This window comes from Natator depressus, chromosome 3, assembly GCF_965152275.1.
Source record: "Natator depressus isolate rNatDep1 chromosome 3, rNatDep2.hap1, whole genome shotgun sequence".
Lineage (NCBI taxonomy): Eukaryota > Metazoa > Chordata > Testudines > Cheloniidae > Natator > Natator depressus.
The window spans coordinates 142046805-142072689 of record NC_134236.1 but is presented as its reverse complement, the minus strand read 5'-3'; the positions used below and the strand labels follow the sequence as shown (position 1 = coordinate 142072689).

The 25885-nt window shown below is 41.0% G+C and overlaps 2 protein-coding genes across 2 annotated transcripts in view; one reads left to right on the top strand and one right to left on the bottom strand.

Moving 5' to 3' along the window:
- Positions 1–10777, bottom strand: part of CATSPERE (catsper channel auxiliary subunit epsilon) — a 90324-nt gene extending 79547 nt beyond the window's left edge. The window contains 3 exon segments of the mRNA XM_074947611.1: positions 4260–4333; positions 7264–7312; positions 10597–10777. Of these exon segments, the coding sequence (XP_074803712.1) occupies positions 4260–4333; positions 7264–7312; positions 10597–10718 (245 nt within the window). The 5' untranslated portion in view covers positions 10719–10777.
- Positions 10778–11065: 288 nt separating this feature from the next.
- ADSS2 (adenylosuccinate synthase 2) overlaps positions 11066–25885 on the top strand; it is a 40727-nt gene continuing 25907 nt past the window's right edge. The window contains exons 1-3 of the mRNA XM_074948938.1: positions 11066–11410; positions 23851–23953; positions 25364–25432. Of these exons, the coding sequence (XP_074805039.1) occupies positions 11243–11410; positions 23851–23953; positions 25364–25432 (340 nt within the window). The 5' untranslated portion in view covers positions 11066–11242. The remainder of the gene's footprint in view (positions 11411–23850; positions 23954–25363; positions 25433–25885) is intronic.

Genomic DNA, 25885 nt, shown 5'->3' with positions numbered 1-25885 from the left:
AAGTCTATCAAACACCAAATTGGGAAGATAGATGATGCCATAGTTGCCATTATGGAGGATAACGCTATGACAGGAACTGTTTGTGGGAGAACAGTGACAGAGGGAAATGGAATCACCGGAATCATACATAATTTCAAATTTGTGTGTGGCTTAGTGTTGTGGCATGCCATACTGTTTGAAATAAATGTTGTAAGCAAGAGACTCCAAGGTGTTGGACAAAGCAAAGTCATACCTACAGTCTTACCAGTCAGATGAGGGATTTCAAAACGTTCTGAAGAGTGCACAGAAGTTGGCAGAGGAACCTCACACTGAAGCTATTTTCCCACCCATTCAAGAATACAAAAGCCACCGAAGAAGAAGACATTTTGATTATGAGGCACGGGATAATCCCATAAGAGACCCCAAACAACAATTCAAAGTTGAATTCTTTAACCAGGTGCTAATTGTGCAATACAGTCAGTTGAAGAACGTTTCATGCAGCTCAAGGAACACAGCAGTATATTTGGGATGTTGTATAATATTCCAAAACTCCTCACTATACCTGAAGAAGACCTACACCAGCAATGCAGGGCACTAGAGACAGTGTTGACACATGATGATATGCGCGATATTGATGCGAGTGATTTAGGTGATGAACTGAAAGCCCTTTCAAGACACACTTCAGCAGGATCAACTCCAAAGGCTGTTCTGGAATATATGTGCACAAATCAGATGATCACCCTCTTTCCAAATGCTTTTGTTGCTCTGTACATACTTCTAACAGTTCCTGTAACAGTTGCCCGTGGAGAACGCAGCTTCTCCAAGCTGAAGTTAATAAAAACACATCTACACTCCACAATGACACAGGAGAGGCTGGTCGGCCTTGCAACCATCTCAATAGAGCATGAGCTGGCCCAGACTGTGGACCTTCAGGAAGCAGTTCAAATCTTTGCAACCAAGAAGGCACGGAAAGCACCACTTTGATTATTCAAACAGTTAAAAAAGCCAGTGTTTACTACGCAGACAAGAAAAATTACATTTGCTGTTCAGGCGTTTGAAAGTTAAGTGTCACTTAAAATTTTTGAACAAGGCATTTTAAGTTGTTTGTTCTCCTTTATTGGGGTAGGTAGCAGAGCAGTACCATGAGAGGAGTAGAACAGGGAGAAAGCAGAAATGAGACCTTTCAAAGTTTTGGCCCAAGCGAGGGAGCATGGGGGCGTCATTTGAGATCCCCGCCTCAGGTGCCAAACTGTTGTGGGCCGGCCCTGACATACCCTAAGCTGTACATCACAATATAAAGCACCTTTATGCCAACATAAATGTGTCCATATGATGGGGTTGCACTGCTTCAACTATATTAGTTTCTAACTGATATATTTAAAGTGGAATAAAAACTATATGTAGACAAGCCCAGAGAGTGTGCTACACCCTTATAAAACATACTACATTTAAAATAGCTGTCTATCTATTTCATATCTCAACACCTTTGTAAGACACACTGTGGTATGAGAGATCTTTCAGCTGCTCTATTGTGTGTATGAAATACAGCATTAAGAACACTGCTGTGCCACCACTAGCTGAAGTGAAGGAAATATCAAAATTAAATGATCTAAAATTAGGTAAAAATTGGAGTGGTTACAGTGAATCCTAATATTAAGATGCATATAGATGTATTAAGAAAATAAGAATCATTTATATTTATAAGAATTTAATAACTAATAAAGACAGTTTTAAGCAGTTAGGGCCAGGAATAATAAAATGGTAGTTGCAGGTAACCAGAGCACAAAGATTCAAGTGGTGGTCTTGGAGTAATTTGGCCTATAGCAAGCTGGCAGGCTGAGGTTAGATAAAGATTACTCCAAAACCTAAAGGGAGGGGTCAGTCAGGTCAGGTGCAGGTTTTCAGTCAGATCCAGCTTTGATTGACAGATAGGCTTAGCAGCTTTAATTGGTTCATAAGAATGGAGCAATCAGAGAGAACTTAAAGATGATTGGAGGAGAAGTATGCTAATGATAAGGATTGAGGAAATAACCAAAGTAGGCCAAAAATCATATATAAGGCAGAGAGCTGACAAGTTTGGTATTGGTGGTACTGATGTGTGTGAGTGACTGGAAGGAAGAGGTTGTCAGCAGGAGAAAAGTCAGAAGAAGCAGGAAGAGAGAAAAATCACTGAAGAGGGAAGAAGGTGGCTAGATTGTTGTGATGGATCAAGAAATCACCGCGAGCAACAGCGGCAGTAGCGCAGAAGGGGTGGCAGAGGTGCGGCAGCAGCAGACAGAGAAGAAGAGCAGGAGTTTGGCACTGAGACAGACAGGGACCTTTTGACAGATCAGAGGGAAAAGAAGACTGTAGAAAGTAAGCATGAGATCTATGGTATAAGAAGGAGCTAGGACATATGAGTGTGTTTGAGATACTAAAGTTGGATATATGTTACTATGTATGAAAGTTTAGTGCTTTAATTAGAATTGCTGTCAGCGTCCTACATGTGATTGATCACGACATGTAGAATGTAACCACTTGGAGCCATTTCCAAATGTATGACATTGCAGTATTGAGTACTTTAATGTGAATATTTGTGCTAATAGAATTTATGTTTATGTTTCTTGATATATGCTTTTGTTCTTTTAAAAGATTTTATTGTATCAGGGAATATTGGTACATTAAATAAAGAAAATTTTTGTTTTCAAAGATTACTGCCTGAGTGTCAAACCTTTGAGCTGAAGGCTATATCCATGTCTTCCCAAGCGTAAACAAAGTTAGTCTGTTCTGGGGAGTTTTCTGAAGGTCATAGGGCAACCCCTAGTAAAACCCTGGCAATTCCTCTAGGATGGGCCATCTCCTTTCACCTACCAAAACAAACAATTGACAATTGAGTTACTGAAATAGGCAAACCATTGTGGGGGTGTCTTAAGTCTGGATTTTGGGAGTAACAACTGCATTTTGCATCTGGATTTGAATTTGCAATCTAATGATAATACACTCACATTAACACACAGATGTATATGCCTGAATGTGCAATCATTCAAATGTGTTTAAATATGTGATATCTGATTGTACATTCAAATAAGCTTACCAATACAATAATTTCAAAGACATAACACATATAAACACAAACACAGCAAGATACACAAATTAAAGCTGCAGTGGAAACCACAACTTTTTACCTGACTTTTGCTTATCAAAACTTTCAGCCACAATGCTGCATGAGTATAACTTTTATGTACTCCCGCTATACTGTAGATAGTGTTGGATCTCAGTGCTATGCAGATAATAGCTGTAATACATCCCTCTGTTAATATGAAATCTTTTTAAAGGTTGTACCATATCCTGGCTAAACAGTCATTTAGGGGCAGAGATACTTTTTTTTTTTAAAAAGTGGTATTTTGGGTTCCCTACTCCTAGTGTAGCTGGATCTAATCTGGAGCTCACAAATGCATTAGGTATCTTGGCCATTAAATGATCAAATAAGAATACCTACACAAAAGAGATTGTGTCCTGTCAGTCCCACTCCCTGAACATTATGTGTCTAGAAACCTTTGTGCAGTCTAATGTCTTAAATAGGGTCCTCCTGAAGACCCTAGCTGCTCCAAATGTAAGGAATCAGACACGTTTCAACTTAAAAATAACACAAACATAGAATACAATTCAGCATTTATGTTCTACAATGATAGACTCTTTACATCTTTGAGATAGAAAGAATATCTGTTTACATGGCATTGTTCATATAAATGCACTGGGCCAAAAAAAAAATTAAAAAACCCAAGAACATAAAATGTGCAATTCTTAATTTAGATACATATTTTAAAGTATTTATCAATCTTTTTGGCTTTTTCCTCACATGTACAGTACATAGGCAAGGAAGTTTAGGAGAAATAGCATACTTAGAACTACTTTATACTGTATATGCCAATGCCTAATTCTATATTCCATTACATCAATAAATATTTAACTTACAATATAAATTATATAGAAACCTCAGGATCTGCATCTCTGTCTCCTCCGCAAATCTCAACCCACAACTCTTATTCTGAAACAAAGGATCTGTACTTCATAATTCTTAAGGGAAATAAAAATAACATTTTGTTTTCCAACAGATCTCCAAATGAATGCATGTGCCAGGCTTAACAGAAGCCCATCTTATTTGTATGTGTATACAAACACGACCTTCTCAAACTTTGGGTGGAATTTTCAAAAGTATTCAGAATTGACCTAACTCTGCTCCCAATAAAGTCAATGTGAGTTACCATTGTGCTGTTATTATTCACTTTTGCAATCCTTACCTTTTATTTGCAACAGTACATAACGTAGAAACTTCCCATTGCACAAATTCAGCTCCTTCATACTCTAAATATATCTAAACAAAGAGTAGAGAACTTATGGTAGCACATACAAATATATAATCTGTTGCAATATATCTAACTGTATAGTGGTTTTAAAACCATAATGTTCTTTTACCAGGTTTTTAATTATTACACAGAAATTATTAAATTCTTTAAATATTAAAAATGCCTAGGGACAACTTCAAACTTAAAATTGTAATGACTATGGTATTAAACCCAGTCTTCTCCCACTGTCAAAAAAACTTTTGTCAATAATTTCAATGGGAAAAAAACAGACTAAATTATGTAAAGCACACTACAAATAAATAAAATGGTATGTCTTCTATAAAACTAGCAAATAAGGTTTAGAATTACAACTACCATTTCTGAGGTCCCTCTTAGCAGGGCAGGAAATCTTGTTGCAAAGTGCAATCTTTGTGACACTCACAGTAAGTAGCGCCAGTGAAAGTAAACTAGTTTTCATCTTGCTCTTTATTCTTTAGTTCAATACATCAGTAAAGATTTCTGTTTTCCCCCCTGGGAACAGTTCACTATTGCCAAGGCCATCATCACGCAACAAAAGCACACTCAAAACTGCCTTCGAGCTCTTTAGATGGTGCTCTGCAATGAGCCTAGGGTGACCAGACGTCCTGATTTTATAGGGACAGTCCCGATTTTGGGGGCTTTTTCTTATATAGGCACCTATTACCCCCCCATCCCCTGTCCCGATTTTTTACACTTGCTATCTGGTCACCCTAAATGGGCCAGATAAACTGTTGTCAATAGACAAGGCATTCCCTCCCCTCAATGCATAATTTTACTCCACTGAAATCCCATGCCTGGTGCCACAGAAACAAAAGACTAGGACTGGCAGTTCAATAAAATCTGAATTTCCCTCCAAGTAGTGCAGAGAATTACTAACCCTTTCAACTTCATTTGCTTTTTAAACTGTTGACGTGTACAATGGTGTGTGCACAAGTGTGTTCACAATCACTGGTAGTAGCAACAGTGGGAATTTTTTGCCAAGAAAATGGTTCTAATTCAATTACTAAAGCTGACTGCAAATGATTTTGAGAACGGCACCATTTATTCATACATTGTGATATTGAACTGGTGCAAGCTGTGGAAAACTCATAAATTGCTAACATGGAAATGCAACATTAGAAAAATATTAAATCTGTTTCAGCTGTCTTTTAATGCAATGTAGCAGCAGTTAATAAGGAGGAAGAGCCTGTACCATATAACCAGTCAGCTCTGTAGATGACCAGCAATTGCTCTGCAGGCCACAATTTGAGAACCACTGTGTTACAGCATTTTTCTTTTATTCCCACTTGTATCCTTAACTTTCCTTTCTGATGTATGGGTCTGACCCTGTTCCCACTGAAATCACTAGCAAAACTTCCATTGACCTCAATATGGGCAGTATTGAGCCCTTAACAGGTTAAAGTTGAATTGATGACTGATCAGACACATACTTACTGGGTAATTTAAACAGATATATAATCATGCTGGTTTGAGATGTCCTTACCTGACTGCCAGAAATACATACTTTGGCCTACAGATGTGACCATTCTAAATATCTCTTCAGTATATTTAAATGGAATGTGATGAACACACTCCATCCCCTCCACTTGTAATCACTGATTATCTACTAACTGTTCCTATATGAGAGTTGCCTCTTATCCCCCAAAGAAGTATATTTGCATGTAAAGCTTTAGTGTGTCCAAATTAAAGTGAAATTTGAAATAGATATGACTGTTTTGGCTATACATCTTCCGCCAATAATTTTGTTAAATTTGAAAAGACAATATGACCTAAACTATTACACTTATTATGTAATGTATATTTTTGTTGTTTCTCTCACTTAAAAGTGAAAATAAATAATAAAACAAAATGAACAAGTGCAAACGGAAATCTCTGAACAGTTTTGCACTAGGGCTTTCTCTAGACTACAAAAAGTGCTTGTTCTTGACAATGGGTATCAGCAATTGTATTTTTTGAACTTTTGTCAAGATTTAGCATATTTTATAACCATATTATTGAATGGTATGGTTAATTAAACCCATGTGAGAAAATGTAAAGGAGTAAAGCATTGGCTAGGTGAGCTTACTCTATATAACCTGGTAAAGACCCAATGCTTATTTAGTGGATAATTGATCAGGAATGTATAAGTAGAAGTATAAACAATATATGTGTAGGTTTTGTAGGCCTGCATACTCAAGTGTGGTTTTTATAACCTCTGTATAACCTTTTCGAGATGGAAAAGTGAGAACAAGGTTCCTGACAAAAAATATTAAGATCTGAACATTCTGTTATTAAGGTTTTGGGGAGACTAGGGAAAACAAGCAAAATCCCTGTCAAATAGTATGATAGTTTTATTATTGCTAAAAAGGGGAACAATGCTTTTTGCAACTTATTGTATAATTCAGAACATGATGTACAGCAATAAATATTACCCAATAGGGAAGAAAAAATTTGGGACAGCAAATGAATAGAAGGGCGTGTTGATAAAGATAATGTGTAATACTATGTATAAAAGATCATGTCAGAACCTAGAATCAATGCCTTTCCCCTTGTGATGTAGCCAGTTCACTGGCCTGCTACATGTCATTTGATCACTGGGTGTAGTGCTCTGTACCTATGCAAATAAAACCTGGTCCTTGGATCTAAGAACTTGGTGTAAGCAGTGGTTTGTCTGCTTAAGCAGAGGGCTTGTCTGCTTTCCATGGGTCTGTGAAGTAACATGTGGGCCTGATTGAATTAGTCCTGAAACATCCTTACAGAAAAATCTTCCTATATACAGCAAAATCTACTCTACTTTGCAATATTAAGACATTACAAAATAAAGGGTCTTTGAAATCAGACCCAAAACATTGTCAGTCCCTAATATACACAAATAAAAGCCGGAAGCAGTGTATTACAAATCAAGACTGATTTGTTTTGATCATTATTAAACAACACTTACGGTGGTTCTGGTAGTGAAGACAGCATAGTTTTCTACGTTAGTTTTATACCTGCAGAGAAAATGCACAAAGGTATGAATGTCAAAATTAATTTCTTCTCCAAATAAAAATAGTAAAGCAGTGATACTCTATGACCCCCTTAGAGAGCAGCATTAGAATAACATCACAAAGCAATATCATGTTATGACAATATTCTGGAGGTCCCAAAGCTATTTCGGGAAGCCAGGGAATAGCTGTGTGAAAGCATAAGATTACAGTCTACAAACCATGGATCAATTCAAAGTCAGTAGACTTACTCTGGATTTACACTAGTGTAAATGAGGGCCAAATTTGGCACTATATTTGTATACGATAAACTAGAATTACTCACACATCAATGGTACGTTACCACTTCTTAGATGTATTGTGTCAGCTGTTTAACAGCACATAGCAAAACTATACAACTGTTCAGGATCGGAAGTGAAGAATATAGTAGTCAATTGAAACGGCAGTGAAAATTTATGTAAGCACAATAAGTACCCAAATTAGATTTAGATCAAGACATCTAATCAGGGATGACAGCCCTACTTTGTTAAAAATGCCATAAAATCGTGAATGACCATTAGAATTTCAGCTTTACATTTAACAGGAAAGTTGGCACCTACAGCAGAACAGTGCAACCTAACACAATGCTGGGCATTGGTTCAGTAGGCTCAGAGGGAAACTGTCACCAATTGAACCATCTGGAAACTTCCTGCAGCTCTGCAGGTTCCTGGGTCGTCTCCAATATATGTAACTACAGGCTTACCATTACTTAGGCTCACAGCCTCCAGGAGGTAGAGCAATCATAGCTTACTTAGGGTGTGTTCACACTAAAAACTTGGGTCGACCTATATTAGGTAATTACTGAGGTGGTGCATGTCCACACTATGCTCCTTGGGTGGGTGGTGTGCATCCTCATCAGGCACACTTCCACTGACCTAAGAGGGGCAGTGTGGGGAGCTGAGAGCCAAGTGTCTCAGCTCCGCTGGCAGTTCCCTGCCAGGAGCTGGGCTGCCCCACAGGGAAGTGGGTTGCACCCTGACTCGCCACCCTGTTCCCCACAGGGAGCGGAGGGAAGCTGCTCGGGGCTTCTCGCCTCCTCATTTCCGGCTGGGAGTGGGTGTGTTGGGGGAAGCTGCCCCAGGCTTCTTGCCCCTAGGGAGTGGGGTCCAGCTGCCCCGGCTTTTCAGCTCCACCCTGCCAGGAGCCAGGCAGCCTTCTCAATTTCACGACTCCAGTATGGAGTCGTGAAATTGACAAGACAGACAATGTTCCCAGCCAGGAGCGGGAAAGCAACCGGGGGCTTCTCACCTCCCGGCTGGGAGCGGGTCAGCCACCTGGGTTTGTTGCCCCAGCTCCCAGCTGAGAGCAGGATCCAGCCTCTAGGTTTCTCTCTCCGGATCCCAGTTGGGAGTGGAGTCTAGATGCCTGCAGCTCCCAGCCAGAAGTGCTGTTCAGCTGCCCAGCTCTCCAGGGGAGGGGTGGGCAGGTGGGTTCTAGCTGCCAGGCTTTCTTGTCAATTTCACAGCTGGAGCTGTGAAATTGTGAGCTTTCTTGTCAGTTTCACTGCTGGGGCTGCTGGAGCTGTGAAATTGACAAGAGTGCTAACAGCCGATCTAAGTAATGCAGTGTCTATACAGACACTGCACCAGCCTAACTACACCGACATAAGGCCTACGCCTCTCATAGAGGTGGAGTTATTATAGCAATGTAGTAGAGCACTTACATAGGTGGGACACAGCTGTCATATAGACACTGACATAATTAGATCAATGTAAGCTGCCTTATGTCAACCTGTGTAGTGTAGACCAGGCCTAAGTACAGGAGTCCTAAAACTTTTTCATACTGTGGACAACAGAGTGTCTTACCAAGTCCTTCCCCCCCAGTCTGTGATTACATGGATCACCTCACCTGTTATTCACAATCACACAGCATCTCCACATCAACTGCAGCAGTTGCTTATATGGAAGAGTGATTTAATGAAAGTATTTCTGTATTTTCAGCTGTCTTTTATGCAAAATGTGTTTAATCTTTTTGAAAAAACATAATCAGGCTTCCTACTTTGGCTATTCATTTCAATTTCCCTTATATACATATATATTCTTGGTTAAGTTAAGAGTCTGTCCGAGGTATTCTTAGTAAAAGTCAGGAACATGTCGTGGACAATAAACAAAAATTCACAGAAGCGCATGACTCGTCCCTAACTTTTACTAAAAACACCCTGGAGGGGTGAAGGTGGGGGACATAGAGTGCTGCCAGGACTTGCAGCTGCTCCAACCCCGCTGCTGCTCCTGTAACAGGGGCTGACCACTGCTGCTCCAGCCTTAGAGAGGCTGACCTGGCCCTGGCCGCTACTTCTGCTGGCTGGGGACCAGTGCTCTGGCGGAAGGCCGACTGTCAGCTATTCTGGCAGCCCTGGGGGCTGCCGGCCAGCTGTTCTGGGGGCCACTGCTCTGGTAGCCTTGGGGCTGATCACTAGCCGGCTGTTCCAGCGGCCACTGCTCCATGGCTCCCTACCACTCAGTTGTTCAAGTGGATGCTACTCTGGGACTGACAGCTGCTCCAGCCTTGCCCCAGAAGAAGTCATGGACATCTTGCAAAGTCCCAGAATCCATGACAGGATCGTATCCTTATTCATGGTCCTTAGTAGAGGCAGCTAGACTTTCCTATTTCCAGTGACTTTTATAGACCGTAAGGATCTTTGCAAGACAGAGCCCAGAGACCTCAAGAACCAGCAGACAACAAGAAGCTAAGACCATGTGATCAGACAGCTCTTTGCAGATCGTCATCAAGCTTGATGACAGCAAGTGCATGTGTATGCGAGCGGAGGAAATCACACCACCAGCTCATAATGTAGAGGCGCCTGAGCCCAGCATATGATGATCCATCTTGATCCAAGACAAGAGGGAATACATGTGCTACACTATGCCTGTCAGATGCTTGGCATGGGTCAACACATGTTGGCAGCTGTCACCCCATAGGGCATGGGCTGGGGCATGTTGGCAGCTGTCACCCTGTGGGCGGCATGGCTTGGGTCGGGGCATGTTGGCAGCTGTCACCTGGTGGGCTGCGTGGCTTGCGCTGGGGCGTTTTGGAAGCTGTTGCCCCGTGGGCCACATGGCGTGGGATGGGGCAGGCCAGAAGCAGGCGCCCTGTGGCTCAGGCGCTCTCCGTGCCCACCCTTGGGTTCCTCCCCCACTCAGATTGGGGGGCGGGGACACAACGATGAGCTGGGCACCCTGACAGGTGCAGCCCCCCCCTCCCACCCAGGCCTCCCACCTCATTCTGTTCCCATCCATTTTCCAGCCTCCCACCTCCACAGGCCGCAGCATTCACCCAGGCACAGCAGCAGCCCCAGGCCTCGAGTGCCCCATAGCCGCTCCGGCGCTCGCGCCATGGGCCCGCCTAATAACGGCCCCAATAAACCGCCACCCATCCGATCACGTGACACTGGACCAGTGGTGGAGGTGCTCAACAGAAACTGCCTGGCGCCTCCCACCCGTGCCTCTCGAAGGGGGGGAGGCAGCGGCAGCGGCAGCAGCCGCAGCGCCCGCCTCTAGCACACCGGGTCCCTCCTTCTGGGTCAGCCCCAGGCCGCAGCAACAAGGCTTGTTCGGCCTCTCTCACAGGTGCGACCCATAGGGACTACTCGCCCCATCAAGCATCACGCAAACTCCGTGCGGCGCCCTGCGGGGAACCGCCGTGCTGCGTGCCGGGAAGTGTAGTTCCTGCCGCGAGGGCGGGGTTGAGAGCGGCATCGGTCTATGCAGAGAAGAGGGCGGGGCTCCCGGTGGGGAGCCAGCGGTCGCCACTGGATGCGGCGGCTGCAGTTGCGGTATTTCCCGCCGTGGAGGAGGAGGCGGGGTCTGGGGGGAAGGAGGCGGCGTTGAGCGTGCCCCTGTGTCGCCTCATGTGTACCCTGCCCTGGGAGCAGGAAAGGAGCCTCCGGCGGCGGCAACCATGTCTGAGAATGGCGCCTCAGCTCCCGCCGTCCCCAACGGCGAGTGCGCCACGCGCCCGCCCGGCAACAAGGTGACCGTGGTGCTAGGGGCCCAGTGGGGCGACGAGGGCAAGGGCAAGCTGGTGGATCTGCTGGCGCAGGACGCGGACATCGTCTGCAGGTGCCAGGTGAGGAACGGCGCCGGGCTCACCTGGGGGGCCGGAAGGGCGGCCTGGCGCGGCGGCGCCGCCTCCTCCTCCTCTTGCGACCCAAGATGTCACCTTGAGCCCGGGTCCCCCTCGCCGCCGCCGAGAGGGGCTGCCCCGCACTCGGTCCTGCCGCCGGGAGCCGCTCCCCAGCATCCCGCTCTCCTTGGCGGCCCGGCCCCGCCGTCACCCCTCGCAGCCCGCTCTCTGCCTCGCGCGTCCCGCCCGGCTACTAGCTCCCCTGCCGCCCCTTGTACTTCCCTAGCGCCGGGGTGCCCGCCTCTGCCCTATTGTTAGCGCGGGGCCCCGGCTTTCCTCACGCACCGGAAGCGGCGCACATGCTAGTCTGAGCCGCGGCAGCGCCTCCAGCCTAGATTCAAGGAAGTGACCGGTCCCTCGCACACTGGGAAGCGGGCGAGCAGCTCTTGGGTGCTGCGGGCCCCACTGTGTGCTCTCGGGGCTCCGCAGAGCAGCCCTCGCTTCATCCATCACCGCCGCTCCCTCGTTTGCTGGGCGGCAGTATGAGGCAGCCCACCCCTGCCGGCCAAGCCAGGCCAGGCTCATCTCTGGGCGAGAAAGGCTTTTTACAAATTGCAGTGGCTAAGCCTTCCTTTGTGCACTTTTTGCTTAGAGGGAAGAGGAAGAAGGTGCCTTAGTAGAACAAGGTTGACGTGCAGAGTGTCATGGAGAGAGGGACAGGCTTGGAATCTGTTTTCACACCCACAGTAACTCTGTGCCTTTAAGGTGCTTGAAGACGATAAGTGTGGAATGTTTCCAACAACGGTTACTGAGCCTGGAATTATAATTGGTTAATTGCAGTGCAATGAAATAATCTAGAATTCTCATCATACCTCCCTGCAGGCCTAAGTTTAATATAAACAGGTTCTACTCCATTTGTTCCTATTGAAAACTAGGAGCCATACAATATGTGCGGGTTAGTATGTATTTTCTCTTGTCAGCTCATAGTCACTTAAAATATCATTAAGTAAATCAATTACAGATGCCCTTGAATGTTGACAGCTTTCATGATACTGCCATTACATGATGCTATTTTGTCTAGATATTTTTTCCTTCCATTTTCCCACCCTACAAGTAAAAGAAAAACTGGTAGCGGAAGGGGAAAGAATAAGATTGGCAGCATTTTGCATACAGTCAACTGCTCCAACTAAAATTGGAAAGAAAGCCTAGAATTTTTTCTTAATCTTGCAGTTAAAACAGTTCTGTCTACAGAATTTTAGACAACCTAAATGATCTTTTTTTAAGTTGACTTACCTTTTTAAAAAAAACAACAACTTTCAAGTAGGTTAGGGCCAAAGTTCAGTCTTTGCATATGTTTTATAAGACATACAGTGTTTGAATAACAGTGTGCTCAATACACTTATTTTGGTAAATGAATACTTTTGATGTTGCAAACTCTGCAACATTTTACTAATTGCTGAGAACCATGGTGAAAACTGATCAACTTGTTGTTGTTGTCCGAACAAAGCACATGTGAAAATTAATTAGAATTTCAAAACTTGTAGTACAAGTTATCCTTAAGGCTAAAAAGTCAGGTTTTTTTAATTGTCCTCTTAGAAGTTTGTATATTCCTTCCAGTTATCTGGCAATGGATAGGTTGGGGTGGGGAAGAGAAGGAAGTTATCCTTCAGTCTTATTTTTTGCTGACTGACTGACTGCCAAATCAATAGGAATGTAAAAAATGGCGCTGGCAGCCCACAGGAGGGTGGAGGTAGGACTTATACTTTTAGTGGTATTGACTAAACAGTCTAAAGCCCAACCAGCTATAGTCTGGGAACCCAGGCCCTCAGACAGGGCAGAGTACCAAGCACAGTCTAGGGCCCCAACCTCAGGCAGGGCAGAGCAGTGAATAATCCAGGGACCCTGGCACACAAGCAGGGCAAGGTAGCAACAGTCTAGAGCTTCAGACTGGAGCAAGCACTCAACACAGTGTAGGGGAACTCAGGCTAGGACAAGCACCCAACAGGCTAGGATCCTAGCTCAGCAGACAGACTCCCAGACGCCTCCTGGCCAAAGGTGGGGAGGCTGCCATGGGCCCACCTGACTCCACCATATCCCAGCCCAGGGCCCTAACAGTGGCAGAGTGGTCTGCCACTGGGTCAGCAGGGATCCAGCTGCAGCACACTGAACCAGACTCGGGCAGCAACCCAGCCAGAGGGTAGTCAGCTGTCCCTGGGTCACTACCCTCAGGGTGCACCTGGATCTCTGGGTTGTCCTCCATCTCCCCTGGGTACACTGCAAGCAGTAATCCCAGTCACTCCTCAGCATCAGCCACATCTGGTATTTCAGACAAGTCCTCAAGACAGCAGAAGACTTCAGCAGGCTCTGTTTCCAATATCAGCATGGAAACATCTGCCTCTTGCAGTGGTTTCTCCCTAAATGAGCCCATCTTTTATACTTCCTGTTCCTGTCTCGCCCATCTGCTCCTGGTGTAGTGGGCATGGCTTTCCTTGTTCCGCCCACCAGGGGGCGTCTGAGCCTCCCTTGCTGTCGATCTCTGGGGAGGGACACTCCTCTTTGCTATACATGATATATTGCATAAAATATTAAACTGTTTAGAAACCATTGTCTAGACGGTTTGTAAAGCTGCTATGGCTGATCCAAAGTGGCCAAGCAAACTAGGTAGTATTATTTGTATAGCAGTAGTGCCTAGGAGCTCCAGTCATTGACCTTAAGGCCAGAAGGGACTGTTGCAATCATCTAGTCTGACCTGCACGTTGCAGGCCACAGAACCTCAGCCACCCATGCATGGACCAGGATCTCATTGTACTAAGAACTGTACAAATAGAACAAAAAGATTGTCCAAAGAGTTCATAATCTAATATAAAGTAGCATAAAATTAGGTCTCTTAATATGGCTTAATTCTTACAGAGGACCAGTTGACAAGACATTGCAAAAACTGTAGGTCAGAATCTAACGAGCTTTTGATGCTTTGTGGTACGTCCACCGTTTGTCCCACATGCTCTGTAATGATGTGTCATACCAATTGGTTATGATATCTGGGATGAGATCTTTAGCTCAGATACGGTTCAGCTAGAGCAGTTTTACTATGATAGTTTCTAACCAGTATGACAGGAAAGAAGCAGTAATATTACTACACCAATTCAGCCTATCCTCTATACTGGGGTATCTCAACCTGTGGCTTGGGACCCCAGATTGGGTTGCCAGAATGTTTCAAAGGGTTGCATGCCCCAGTCCTCTTTATAACCTTTTACATATTAGAAGACTGTTAAAATATTCCACCGCAGGCTTCTCTTCTCTAAACTAAACATGCCCAATACTTTCATCCTTTCCTCACAGGTCAGGTTTTTAAAATCTTTTATCATTTTTGTTGCTTTCCTCTGGGCTCTCTCCAATTTGTTCACATCTTTCTTAAAGTGTGGTGCCCAGAGTACTCCAGCTGAGGCCTCACCATGGCTGAGTAGAGTGGAGCAACTAGCTCCTACCTCCCATGATTACATATGACAGTCCTGTTTAAAACAGAATGACATTTGCCTTTTTCTCAATAGCATCACATTGACTTGTATTCACTTTATGATCCACCATAATCACCATATCCTTTTCTGTAGTTCTGCTGCCTAGCCAATTATTTCCCATTTTGTATTTGTGCATTTATTTTTTTTCTTTCCTAAAGTGAGTATTTACATGAACATAAGAGCTTTTTCATACTAGAAAAATTAATCTCTAATTTCAGTCTGTGAATGAAAACTTTACTCTGGAAAGGTAAAAAGGAAAAGATGAAAACTGGATTTTTATTTATTAAAAAAACAATAAGACATTTATAAATCTTTCTAGCACTTGGGGGCAGGGGAATAGATGGACTTACGGATTGAAGACAGCAGCATTGGTAGTGGGTGGAATAAACTGTCACTGGAAGTTGAAAAGAGGGAGGCAGTAAAGGGAGCTGTAAGCTGTTGTGGGGGTTGGTTTGCTAAAACTTCTGGAAGGTGGGCAGGGCATCCAATGCAGTTTCTTATAAACCTGGCAACAAAAGCAACTTTGCCTCTCCTGGAATTGACACCTCCTCATCAATTATTGGGAGTGAACTACATCCACCCTGATTGTATTGGCCCTGTCAACACTGGCTCTTCACTTGTGAGGTAACTCCCTTCTCTTCATGTGTCAGTATAATAATGCCTGCATCTGTAATTTTCACTCCATGCATCTGAAGAAGTGGGTTTTTTACCCAGGAAAGCTTATGCCCAAATAAATCGGTTAGTCTTTAAGGTTCCACCGGACTCCTTGTTGTTTTTGTGGATACAGACTAATGTAGCTACCCCCTGCTATTGACATTAATGTTAGATGTCTGGTAGTCCATGATAAATGACCCAATAATGGCTACAAGCAAATACAAGGGGAAATGAATTCCCATTTAATACAGTTTTGTTTCCTTTTAGACATAATGTATCCAAATTCCTGAAAATGCCATCCAAGAATACAAAGAAAAGCGTAACTTCTTTCATTAACTTCATTTGACAGTGAAGGTGCTCAGCATATTGTAGGTCAGAGTCTGTGGAGGCCTCGAAACACCTGCTATAATATTTACTTTTCTCTTGATTCTGAAGAAGAGAGAACTAGAACATTAACCTGTACTTCTTAAAACAGAGATGGAATGTTGGACTTCATTGGAATCTTTCTGCTGATAAATCTTCAACCTGCTATTTTGACTCTTGGTCTAGAAGTATCCTCTGTTAAATAAGGAAATGTATGGTATTTCCATCCATATATTATGACTTCTTTGTTATTTTAGTCTCTCGTCATCTGTCAAACAATACCTGAAGTCTTATTTCTAATCCTGTTTTTTAAAATAAAGATTAAGAAAAAATTAATCTCTTCTAATTTGTCTGCTTTAAACCAGTTGTTAGCTCTCTGCAGCAGCTACTGTATTGTTTGTACAGTGCCTAGCATGATGGGATCTTAATCCCTGACTGGGGCCTTTGCATGCTACTATGAAAAATTATGCATAATAAAGTGAGGAATTTCAGTGTTCTTGCTGACATCTAATCTTTATACAACATACACAACACAATGTAAAATCACCTAGTATTTGGAGACCTAAAATACCTACAAATAACTGGACAGATTTTTGGCCATATCTCTGAATTTCCTGCCTATTTTGCTTAAACTTCACACTTCAGTACAACTTTTATGTTTTTAAAAACCTCACTTTTAATCTTGCTGTGCTGACTTTTAAAATGCTATGTAGTGCATTAGTTAAAGTCCATATCAAGGTATGCCCACAGAACACTCTTGTTCTAATACTGTTCTCTGTCTTAAATGCAAGTTGTACGTTAATATCTATTGTGTCAGACGTCTACAGCACTTGGGTAAGGGTTCATCTTACAAATAGTTCACCTGATTTCATTGGTAATAGTATATTTGACACTAGCCATAACTTTACCCACATTTAGCTTCATATCTTGGTTTTTAATGCACTAATACACAAGTCACTGTCACTAAAATACATTTATGGGATGGAAATGTTTTTGGGTACAGTTGATTTATCATGAAATTATGTCCTCAGCTGTCATTAGCTTATAAAATGCAAAGATGTATGCCAGAGTTATTTCAAGTTGATTTGGTTTCAGAGTAACTAAAGTCCAATATATCTCAGTAGAAGAAATCTTATGAGTTCTCGCTGTATGTGCCCAGAGTGGGGAGCTAGTCTATAAAATCCTTATCACTATAATGCTATCTTTAGGAAAAAGACCATTAAAATAGGGAAAAGACTAGTTGTTCCAAAAACTTTTGGATCTGCTTTTGAGGAATTTTCTCTTAGAACAGCATGATTCTAATACTGATGGTTCATAAGGAACCACTTAAAGGGGGAAGTTTCTAGAAACTGAATAGCACTAACTAAACTGATAGTATACTGTATTATGAATACCATGGTCGTCTTTCTGGCAATATTTTTGTTAATTTGTCTAAATATTGGTATGCCTCTTATCAGACATTCATGTACTTAACTGCTCTGCTTGTTGAATAACTTGATAATCCTGAAATATCCAGCTAGTGATCAGGGATCATACTATGTTTCATGTAGTTATCTAAGCAGACTGCAGTTGTTGAGTTGAAATAACATTTCTCTTCAGTATTGACCATCCTGCAACTACGATCTCTGATTAAAGGATTGTAGATGGAGTAACTAATAATTAAGGCCTGTAGACTAGTGATTACATTGTGTCCATGCTTTGTGTAAAATGTAATTCCATCAACATTGTAATAATTAATTTAAGAATGTTCTAAAAGAGTACTATGATCTGATAGCTTCAGAGATCCTCTTTAGGGTAAAAAAAAAAAAAAAAAAATCACTGCAGTGTCTTAATAGTTATTTAAATATTGTTTGTCCATTAAATTCTTTAGAGGACATCACAAAATTAAAACCATATATCAAATCATATTGCCAGCTGCCATAAATGATATCCATTAATCCAGCAGTCCACCCCAATATAAAGAAAAAACAACTTCCCCACTATATCCATCAAGTTAATTGAACTATGTATGTGTTTTTATGTGTACATAATATGTATATATTTAGAGCTTGGGTAGCCAGGGCTTGAAAAATCCACTTGCAGGATGATTAGAAAACTTTCTTGGCTGACTGCCATCTTCTTCAGCATCTAAATTTTTAACAGTTGTAGCGCTTAGGGTTGCAAAAGTAATTTGTCAACAGAGGTTAAGGTGATAAGTGCTCTTCCAAACTTGACAGAGGGCTCCACTGCCTGCATTGCTGCAGACAGCTTCCACAAGCTGCAGCAGAGTGCAAATGACCAGGATTCTTGTCAGTTTCCACTGCCATGTTTCATATCCTTTCCAGCAGTAAAACTAACAAGGATCCTGGTCAGTTTTATTCTGGTATCACTTTTGGAAGCTATGAGCAAAAGCAGAGGCAGGCATTGTAACTGTTCTCTCGGAAGAGAGGATTAACGGCTGGAAGGAAGAATTCAGACAAAAATATGAATGATAATTGGGAGTTGTTTAGGAACACTTTACTAGATGCTCAAAAAGCCACAATCAAAGAAGAAGCCTGTCTTGGTTTAAAGAACAAACGGACTTTGGTTTAGAGGGGAAGTGAAGGCAGCTATTTTTAAAGAAAGGGGAAATTTATAGTAATGAATATAAATCAGGAGCTTGGAATTGTCAAAAATTGATAAGGAAAGCAAAGGGAAACAGGGAGAAATCAACGGCCAGCTGAATTAAGGACAATAAGGAAGGGTGTGTGTTTTTTTTTTTGTTTTTGTTTTTTTTAAATATATTAGGGGGTTTTTTTGTTCCCAACAGTGGTATTGGTCCATTGCTAGATGAAATAGTAGAATTATCAATAATAAGGCAGAAGTATTCAATAAATATTTCTGTTCTGTATTTGGGGAAAAACATGATGTAGCCATATCAGATGATAACTTTCCTTTCCAATAGTATCTCAGGAGGACGTTAAACAGCAGCTACTAAAGTTAGGCATTTTAAAATAATCAGATCCAGATAACTTGCATCCAAGAGTTTTAAAACAGCTGTCTGAGGAGATTGCTGGACTGGTTATGTGAATATTCAATAAATGTTAAAACACCAGGGAGGTTCCAGAAGATCTGAAGAAAGCTAATGTTGTGCTAATATTTGAAAAGGGCAAATAGGATGACCTAGGTAATTATAGTCATGTCAGCCTGACCCCTATCTTGGGCAAGATAATGGAATGGCTGATACGGGACTTTATTAATCAAGAATTAAAGGACGGTAATATAATGCCAGTCAGCACAGGTTTATGGAAAATAGATCCTCGCTAACTTACTTTTTTTTTTTTTTTTTTTTTTTATGAGCTTACAAGTTTGGTTGATAAAGGTAATAGTGTTGATGTAATACACTAAGATTTCTGTAAGGCATGAGGCTTGGTACCACATGACATTTTGATTTAAAAACCTAGAAAGATGCAGAATTAACATGGCACACATTAAATGAATTAAAAGCTGGCTAATAGGTCTCAATGTAACTGTAAATGGGGAAATCATAGTAGAATGGGTGTGTTCAGGTGGGGTTCCACAGGGATCAGTTCTTGGCCCTACACTATATAACATTTTTATCAATGACCTGGAAGAAAACAAAATCACCACTGATAAAGTTTGCCAATGACCCAAAAATTGGGGAAGTGCTAAACAATGAAGAGGACAGGCTACCAATACAGAGCAATCTGGATTACATGGTAAATTGAGAGCAAGCAAGAAATGTGTTTTTAATATGACTAAATGTATACATTTGGGAACAAGGAATGTAGGCCATACTTATAGGATGGGGGACTCTCTGCTGGGAAGCTGTGACTTTGAAAAAGATTTGGGGTTGATAGAGAATAATCAGCATTGCACTGGGAGCTGTGATCCTTGGATGCATAAACAGAGGAATCTTGGGTAGGAGTAGAGAGATTATTTTGCCTCTATATTTGGCATTGGTGTGACCGCTGTTAGAATATGGTGTCCAGTTCTGGTGTCAACATTCTTCATGATTTGTGAATAAATTGGAGAGCGTTCAGAGAAGAGCCACAAGAATGATTTAAAGGATTAGAAATATGCCTGTATATAGTGACAGATTCAAGGCGCTCAATTCTTTTTAGCTTAACAAAGAGAAAGTTAAGAGGTGACTTGAAACGGTTTACCAAGAGTTGTGGTGGCGTCAAGATTTTATTAAATTTTTTTTTTTTTTTTTTTTAATCTTGACTGGATGTTTTTCTAAAAGATATGCTCTAGGTAGGAATTATTTTTGGAGAATTTCTGTGGCCTGTGTTATACAACAGGTCAGACTAGATTATCACAATGGTTACTTCTGTCATCAGCATTTGCGGGGAAGGGGAAGGAGGAATGCTGGAAGGACAGCAGTGGAACAGAATATCAAAAATGCCCATGCACCTTTTTTCGGTGATGATTAAACTTATGATCAATGACTATCAGCTTTTGAGATGTTAATAGGCTGCCATCAAAGTCTTATTAAAAAAACAAACAGTTGGCCCACTCCAAATTGGCATAATGTTATCAAGCAGAAAACTCCACAGGTTTAGAAGTAGTTTCTGGACTCTTACTACTTGGCTAACAGGGACTAAAGTTTTTGGGGCAGCAATCCACAACCACAAAAATAATCACAGAAATATAGGGCTGGAAGGGACCTCAAGGTCACTTAGTTCAGCCCCCTGTGCACCATCCCTCCTAGGTGTTTGTGTAACCTGTTCTTAAAAACCTCCAATTGTGGGTATTCCACAACTTCCTTTGGAAATCTATTCCAGTACTTAACTACACTTATAGCTAGAAAGTTTTTCCTTATATCTAACCTAAGCCTCCCTTGCTGCAGATTAAGCCCTTACTTCTTGTCCTACCTTCAGTGAACATGGAGAACAGTTGATCACCATCCTTTTTATAACCACCCTTTACACATTTGAAGATAGTTACCAGGTCCACCCAGCTTTTCCTAGTTTTTTTTATTCCAGTTTTTTTAATCAATTAAAATAAGCACTTAGAGCAAGGTAAATTTAATAGAGAGTCAGTAACTGAATTGGGAGAGGTTTGCGCAAAAAGATAAGCAGGAGGGAATTTAATTCAAGTATGTAAAAAAAAAAAAGCAAAACCACAGGTAAAACTGTCCTTTAATCAAGTTCCGTATTCCAGTTAAAGAAGTGTAACGAGAAAAAGTAAGTTTTATCATTAATAGTCTTGGTAAAGTAAAATTTGTTGGTTTGGCCTTTTTCCTTTTGTCATGAAGCATAAGGCAGCTTGAAATAATTTTGCTTTTGAAAAAAGGGTGTTTGGGGCTCTAAACTCAGAAGTATTACCAACATAAATTTTACTCTTTCAGGTTTCTGCTGAGGTCTTGTAAAATCCAAATAAATAATTTGGGATCGGTGTGTATGGTTTTGCTTATCTTTTAAGAAGCAGCAGTGTTAATTCTTCTTTATAGATGAGAAGTACTATAAAATGCTTCCAGATCATATTATAAAAGAGGGTAACTGTTACAATATTAAATTTTACTACACAGAAACAGGTAGAAGTGCAAAATATTCTGGGTCTCACCTATTAAATTTTTTAGTTGCTTTACAAAACTGCAATATGTAGCATCCACTAGATTTCTGTTAGATTAGAACAATTTGAAGTGTTTCTATTCTACAGCTTTACTTTGGAAAAAAATGCAATCACAGTGTTCAAAGTTGTCTCAAAGATATCCATGTAAAATGTGCTCCATTTTTGAATGGTTGAAAAGTTGATAGTTAAAATTTCCAAGTTAGTAAAAAAAATTTCTTTTTGTTGTTTGTAGGGCAGTTAGGTGTATTTACATTTAATTGAGAATACAATAAACAAAAGTAATTTATTTAAATTTGTCAGGTTTCACCTGCATTGTAGTGGTAATGCAATACCAAAAATGTTGTGTTTTTTAAAGGAACTGCTTAATCTGACTAGCTCCTCAATAAGCCAAAGTATGTTCCCAGAAAAACAGTAGACAAGACCTGAATTTGTAATGCAAAAAGCTAGGGTGGGGGGAAGCTTCTGAAGACCAGAAAAACTGATGCAGGATTTATCTATCTTTTAAAATGCCCTTCTTCTTTTTTTTTTTTTTTTTTTCCCCTGTTTTTGAGTTATTTAATACACTATATTGCATATCTGCCAAAATGGTAGCGAAAGATGTAAATGTCAACCTAGAAAGACAGCGGGCCTAGCATTTTATAAAAATATCTTTTTTATAAAATATAATTCTTGGGTCAGTTAAAACAATTATTCAGATATTGTTATGTGAAATTTAAAAATAGAATAAATGAGTTGATGATAACTTCTTAATAAACACACTCTTACTAGAGTGTCTTTGCTCTTAAATGTGTTCTGCCCATTTATAGCTGTGTAAGTTATTCCAGCGTATTTAGGGTCAAGTACAGATGCAAACTAAATAAAAAAAAATTGCTGAAGATTTTGGCCAAAATCTTGCTGATTTAAAGGTAAATCTGCATTGACTCTTTATTCCCCATATCTGGCACAAAATATAAGTGTACATTCAACCTAGAAAATTCGGCTGATTAGGATTTATCCTAGTCCCATGTTATCAAGGATTTCCAATGAATAGCTTTTAAGCGAATTCTTTGGGATTTGTTGCATCACACATTAAGGTAGATAAGCTTGCAGTATTCATTGGAAACACAAAGATTTATTTGTTTGGAATTTTTAAAGTTTCAAATGACTAACTTCGTGGCCTGAATACTATTGGAGAATACTCCGTAATGTAGCTAACTCGTTTCAGTTTTCTGTATGAATGAAAGAAATAAGATGCATGACACACATCTCTTTGGGATTAAAGGGTAAAATGCTGCCATTCAGCATAATTTGTGATGCTGAATGTACCCAAAACCGCTTTAAGACTCAGACTTCCCTTTTGGTTTTCTAGCCATATTTCCCAATTAGTAAATCCTTTTAATACTGCAGTAGAAAGAGCCAAGATTATCACATACCAATACATTCTATGTAAACAGGCTTTCTGTTCCTCAGGAAGATCATGTTTTGGTTTGTCATGGATCCCTACCCCTTAACAGCTCGGCTCTCTTCACCTTGAAAGGCAGGATGTCCCTTCTGGCTGAGGAAATAGGCTAGGCTAGTTTATGCATACTGAGCATTGGTCAGAAAAATATGTACGGGACAGAGCTTAGAATACAAATTGTGAGCACTCACATGTTAGATTGCTGGTCTGGTCCACCTTGAGGATTTTAAGAAAACCTTGAAGTATAACTGTGCCAATGATGATTTTGTAGCCTCATCTCCATTCATGTTGCAGTTTCAAAGACTTAACTAAGTGTCCACAGCAATGTGCATATGTGTTTATAGTATCGGGGTAGCCGTGTTAGTCTGTATTCACAAAAACAACAAGGAGTCCGGTGGCACTTTAAAGACTAACAGATTTATTTGAGCATAAGCTTTCGTGGGTAAAAACCCCACTTCTTCAGATGCATGGAGTGAAAATTATATGCATTTATAGTAGAAATTTTGGATTCAACAGAGCTATTCATATGTGACTTCAAAATTGCAAAGAACAGTTGTGTATTATCACTAATTCTAGAATATTTATGCTTCTACCATGGAAATGGTGACCTACCCTTTAGACTATACCTTTATAAATCTGATCCAAAAGCTTTTTGGATAATTGGAGGGGTTGGGGGAGGAACATATGTTTTTTAAAAAAAGTGTAATCGTGTAAGTGTCAAAAGCAGGTATAGAAAAAGAACAGCCATTGAAATTGTCAAGTTAATCACGATGATTCACTTGGACTCCCTCCTATTTTAATAGACACATGGGAGCTGCAAATTTGGGAGGGGAACCAAGGTAGCCCAAACTCCAGTTCTCCATACTTGTTGATCTTCAATTATACTGAAAGCAATAAATCAATGTCTGATTTTGCAGGGAGGCAACAATGCTGGGCATACTGTTGTTGTAGATTCCGTGGAATATGATTTTCATCTCTTACCCAGTGGGATCATCAATCCAAAAGTCATTGCATTCATTGGTAAGTATGGCATTTTCCAAAACTGCAATTTTAACACCAATACAAGTCCAGACTCTTGGAGTTCTATTCTTGAAGCCATCGACATCCACTACAGCTCAGAGCACAGTAAGTCAGGAACTTCCTACTCCTGCTCAACCCTTTTCTCCCCTTGCTCAGAAGGACTTGGGCCCTGGGTCCAGAGAGTCTTTGCAGCCTCACTGCATTGTCCTCACTCAGTTTTGAAATTTGGACTCTGGTCACTTTTTTTCTCATTTGCTTTATTGCTGTTGCTTTATGCTCAAATAAATTTGTTAGTCTCTAAGGTGCCACAAGTCCTCCTTTTCTTTTTCCTACCACTGTAACCTTTCTCTGCTCTTCTCTCTCCTTTCTTTACCACCCTCCCGGTTTCTCTATCTCTTTACTCATTTCCAGAATCCCTTCCCACCATTTCTTTCTCCCACTTCAACCTCAGTGAGTGACCACCAAAAAATCCCCTCAATGGTTATAAGTAGTGATACTTTTTTTCCCTCTCTTCATGGATTGAGGGGCCGTGAGTGCAGGGCCACCAGGTCCCAAAAGAGGCAGCTGCTACCGTATTACTCCTTTCAGATGTCCTTCTGCCCCAGGGCCACTAGTGACTTGTGTGTGTGTGGTGACTAGTCCCTTGATCTTTCAGGAGAGTATTACTGTGCTGAAGGCATTCTGTGTTTAAGAACAACTTCACATCTACTGAGCTTAGCATGACCCTAAGATTGTTCACTTTTTGTGCCGGGGAAAGCCGTTCCATAACAATATACTTCAGCACTCCTTAGTGACTGTTGCAGTTATGTACTATTTGCCTTTTTAGGGAACAGGTAAGTGCAGTGATCCAAATTGCTAATAGGAAAGAATGACTATGAGCAACCTCAACTCACTGATTGATACAGTTTCTCTTTTTGCTAGCACAATGACAACATTGGCTTTGTTTTTGCATCACAGGGTGAGAGTAACATATTAGATTATCAATATCTGTAGTGAAAATAGAAATAAATAAAAAAGGCTTGTAAAAACCATAAGAATATTTTAAAAATAGCTTGTATTTCCTAGGAAAAGTAAGTCTATGAAATGAATTAATTTTTGGAGGTGATGAAGGAGAAATACCGCTGTGCGACAGACAGGAATGCAGTTATTTTTCATCCTGAAATAAGAGTGTTAAATTTCCAATTTAGAGGAGTTTAGTGCATGCAGCTAGGGACCTATGTACTTTAGCTGTAGGTCAGGGAGTTTCTTATACCTTAAATTCCTAAGGATGAAGGTAGTATAATGGAACAGTTTTTGAAATGTATGTCTTAAAATATTCTTTATGCAGAAAAATGAATCATGGATTTGGAAGAAACTAGTTTTTCATTTCTGGTGTCATACATTAAACTCTGTATTCCTGATTTCCTTCAGGAAATGGTGTGGTAATTCACTTGCCAGGACTGTTTGAAGAAGCAGAGAAAAATGTAAAAAAAGGAAAAGGTGAGAACAACCTTTTTAAGGTATTATTTTAAAAGGGGGCATAAGTGCTTTCTCACAGGGATCTAGCTAGCAGTGCTACGCCTAGCATAGAGGCCACGAGAAACCATATGGCATGTCCTACCAGAGCTCTTCTTGCTCACTTCTGGCAGCAATCCTGCAAGGACTCACAGAGCTCTGTTAGTCCCTGCAACTCCCATCAGGAGTCTCCTTAGAGCCTCCTAGAAAGATGCATTTATTAAGTGTCAAATAATGGATTTAAGGCAAATGATAGGAATGCCAGATAGTAACCTGACAGAAAATGTATTTATCCAACTTCTGTAGCCATTTTTAAAGAAAATGGTCTTGAAAGAAACCCAGAAGGAAAAAAATTCTAACATTGGTAACAGAACAGCTGAGCTTGTTTTAGCAACAGTGAGAAACTTGAAAAATTTCCCTAGTGTATGTAGAATGCCT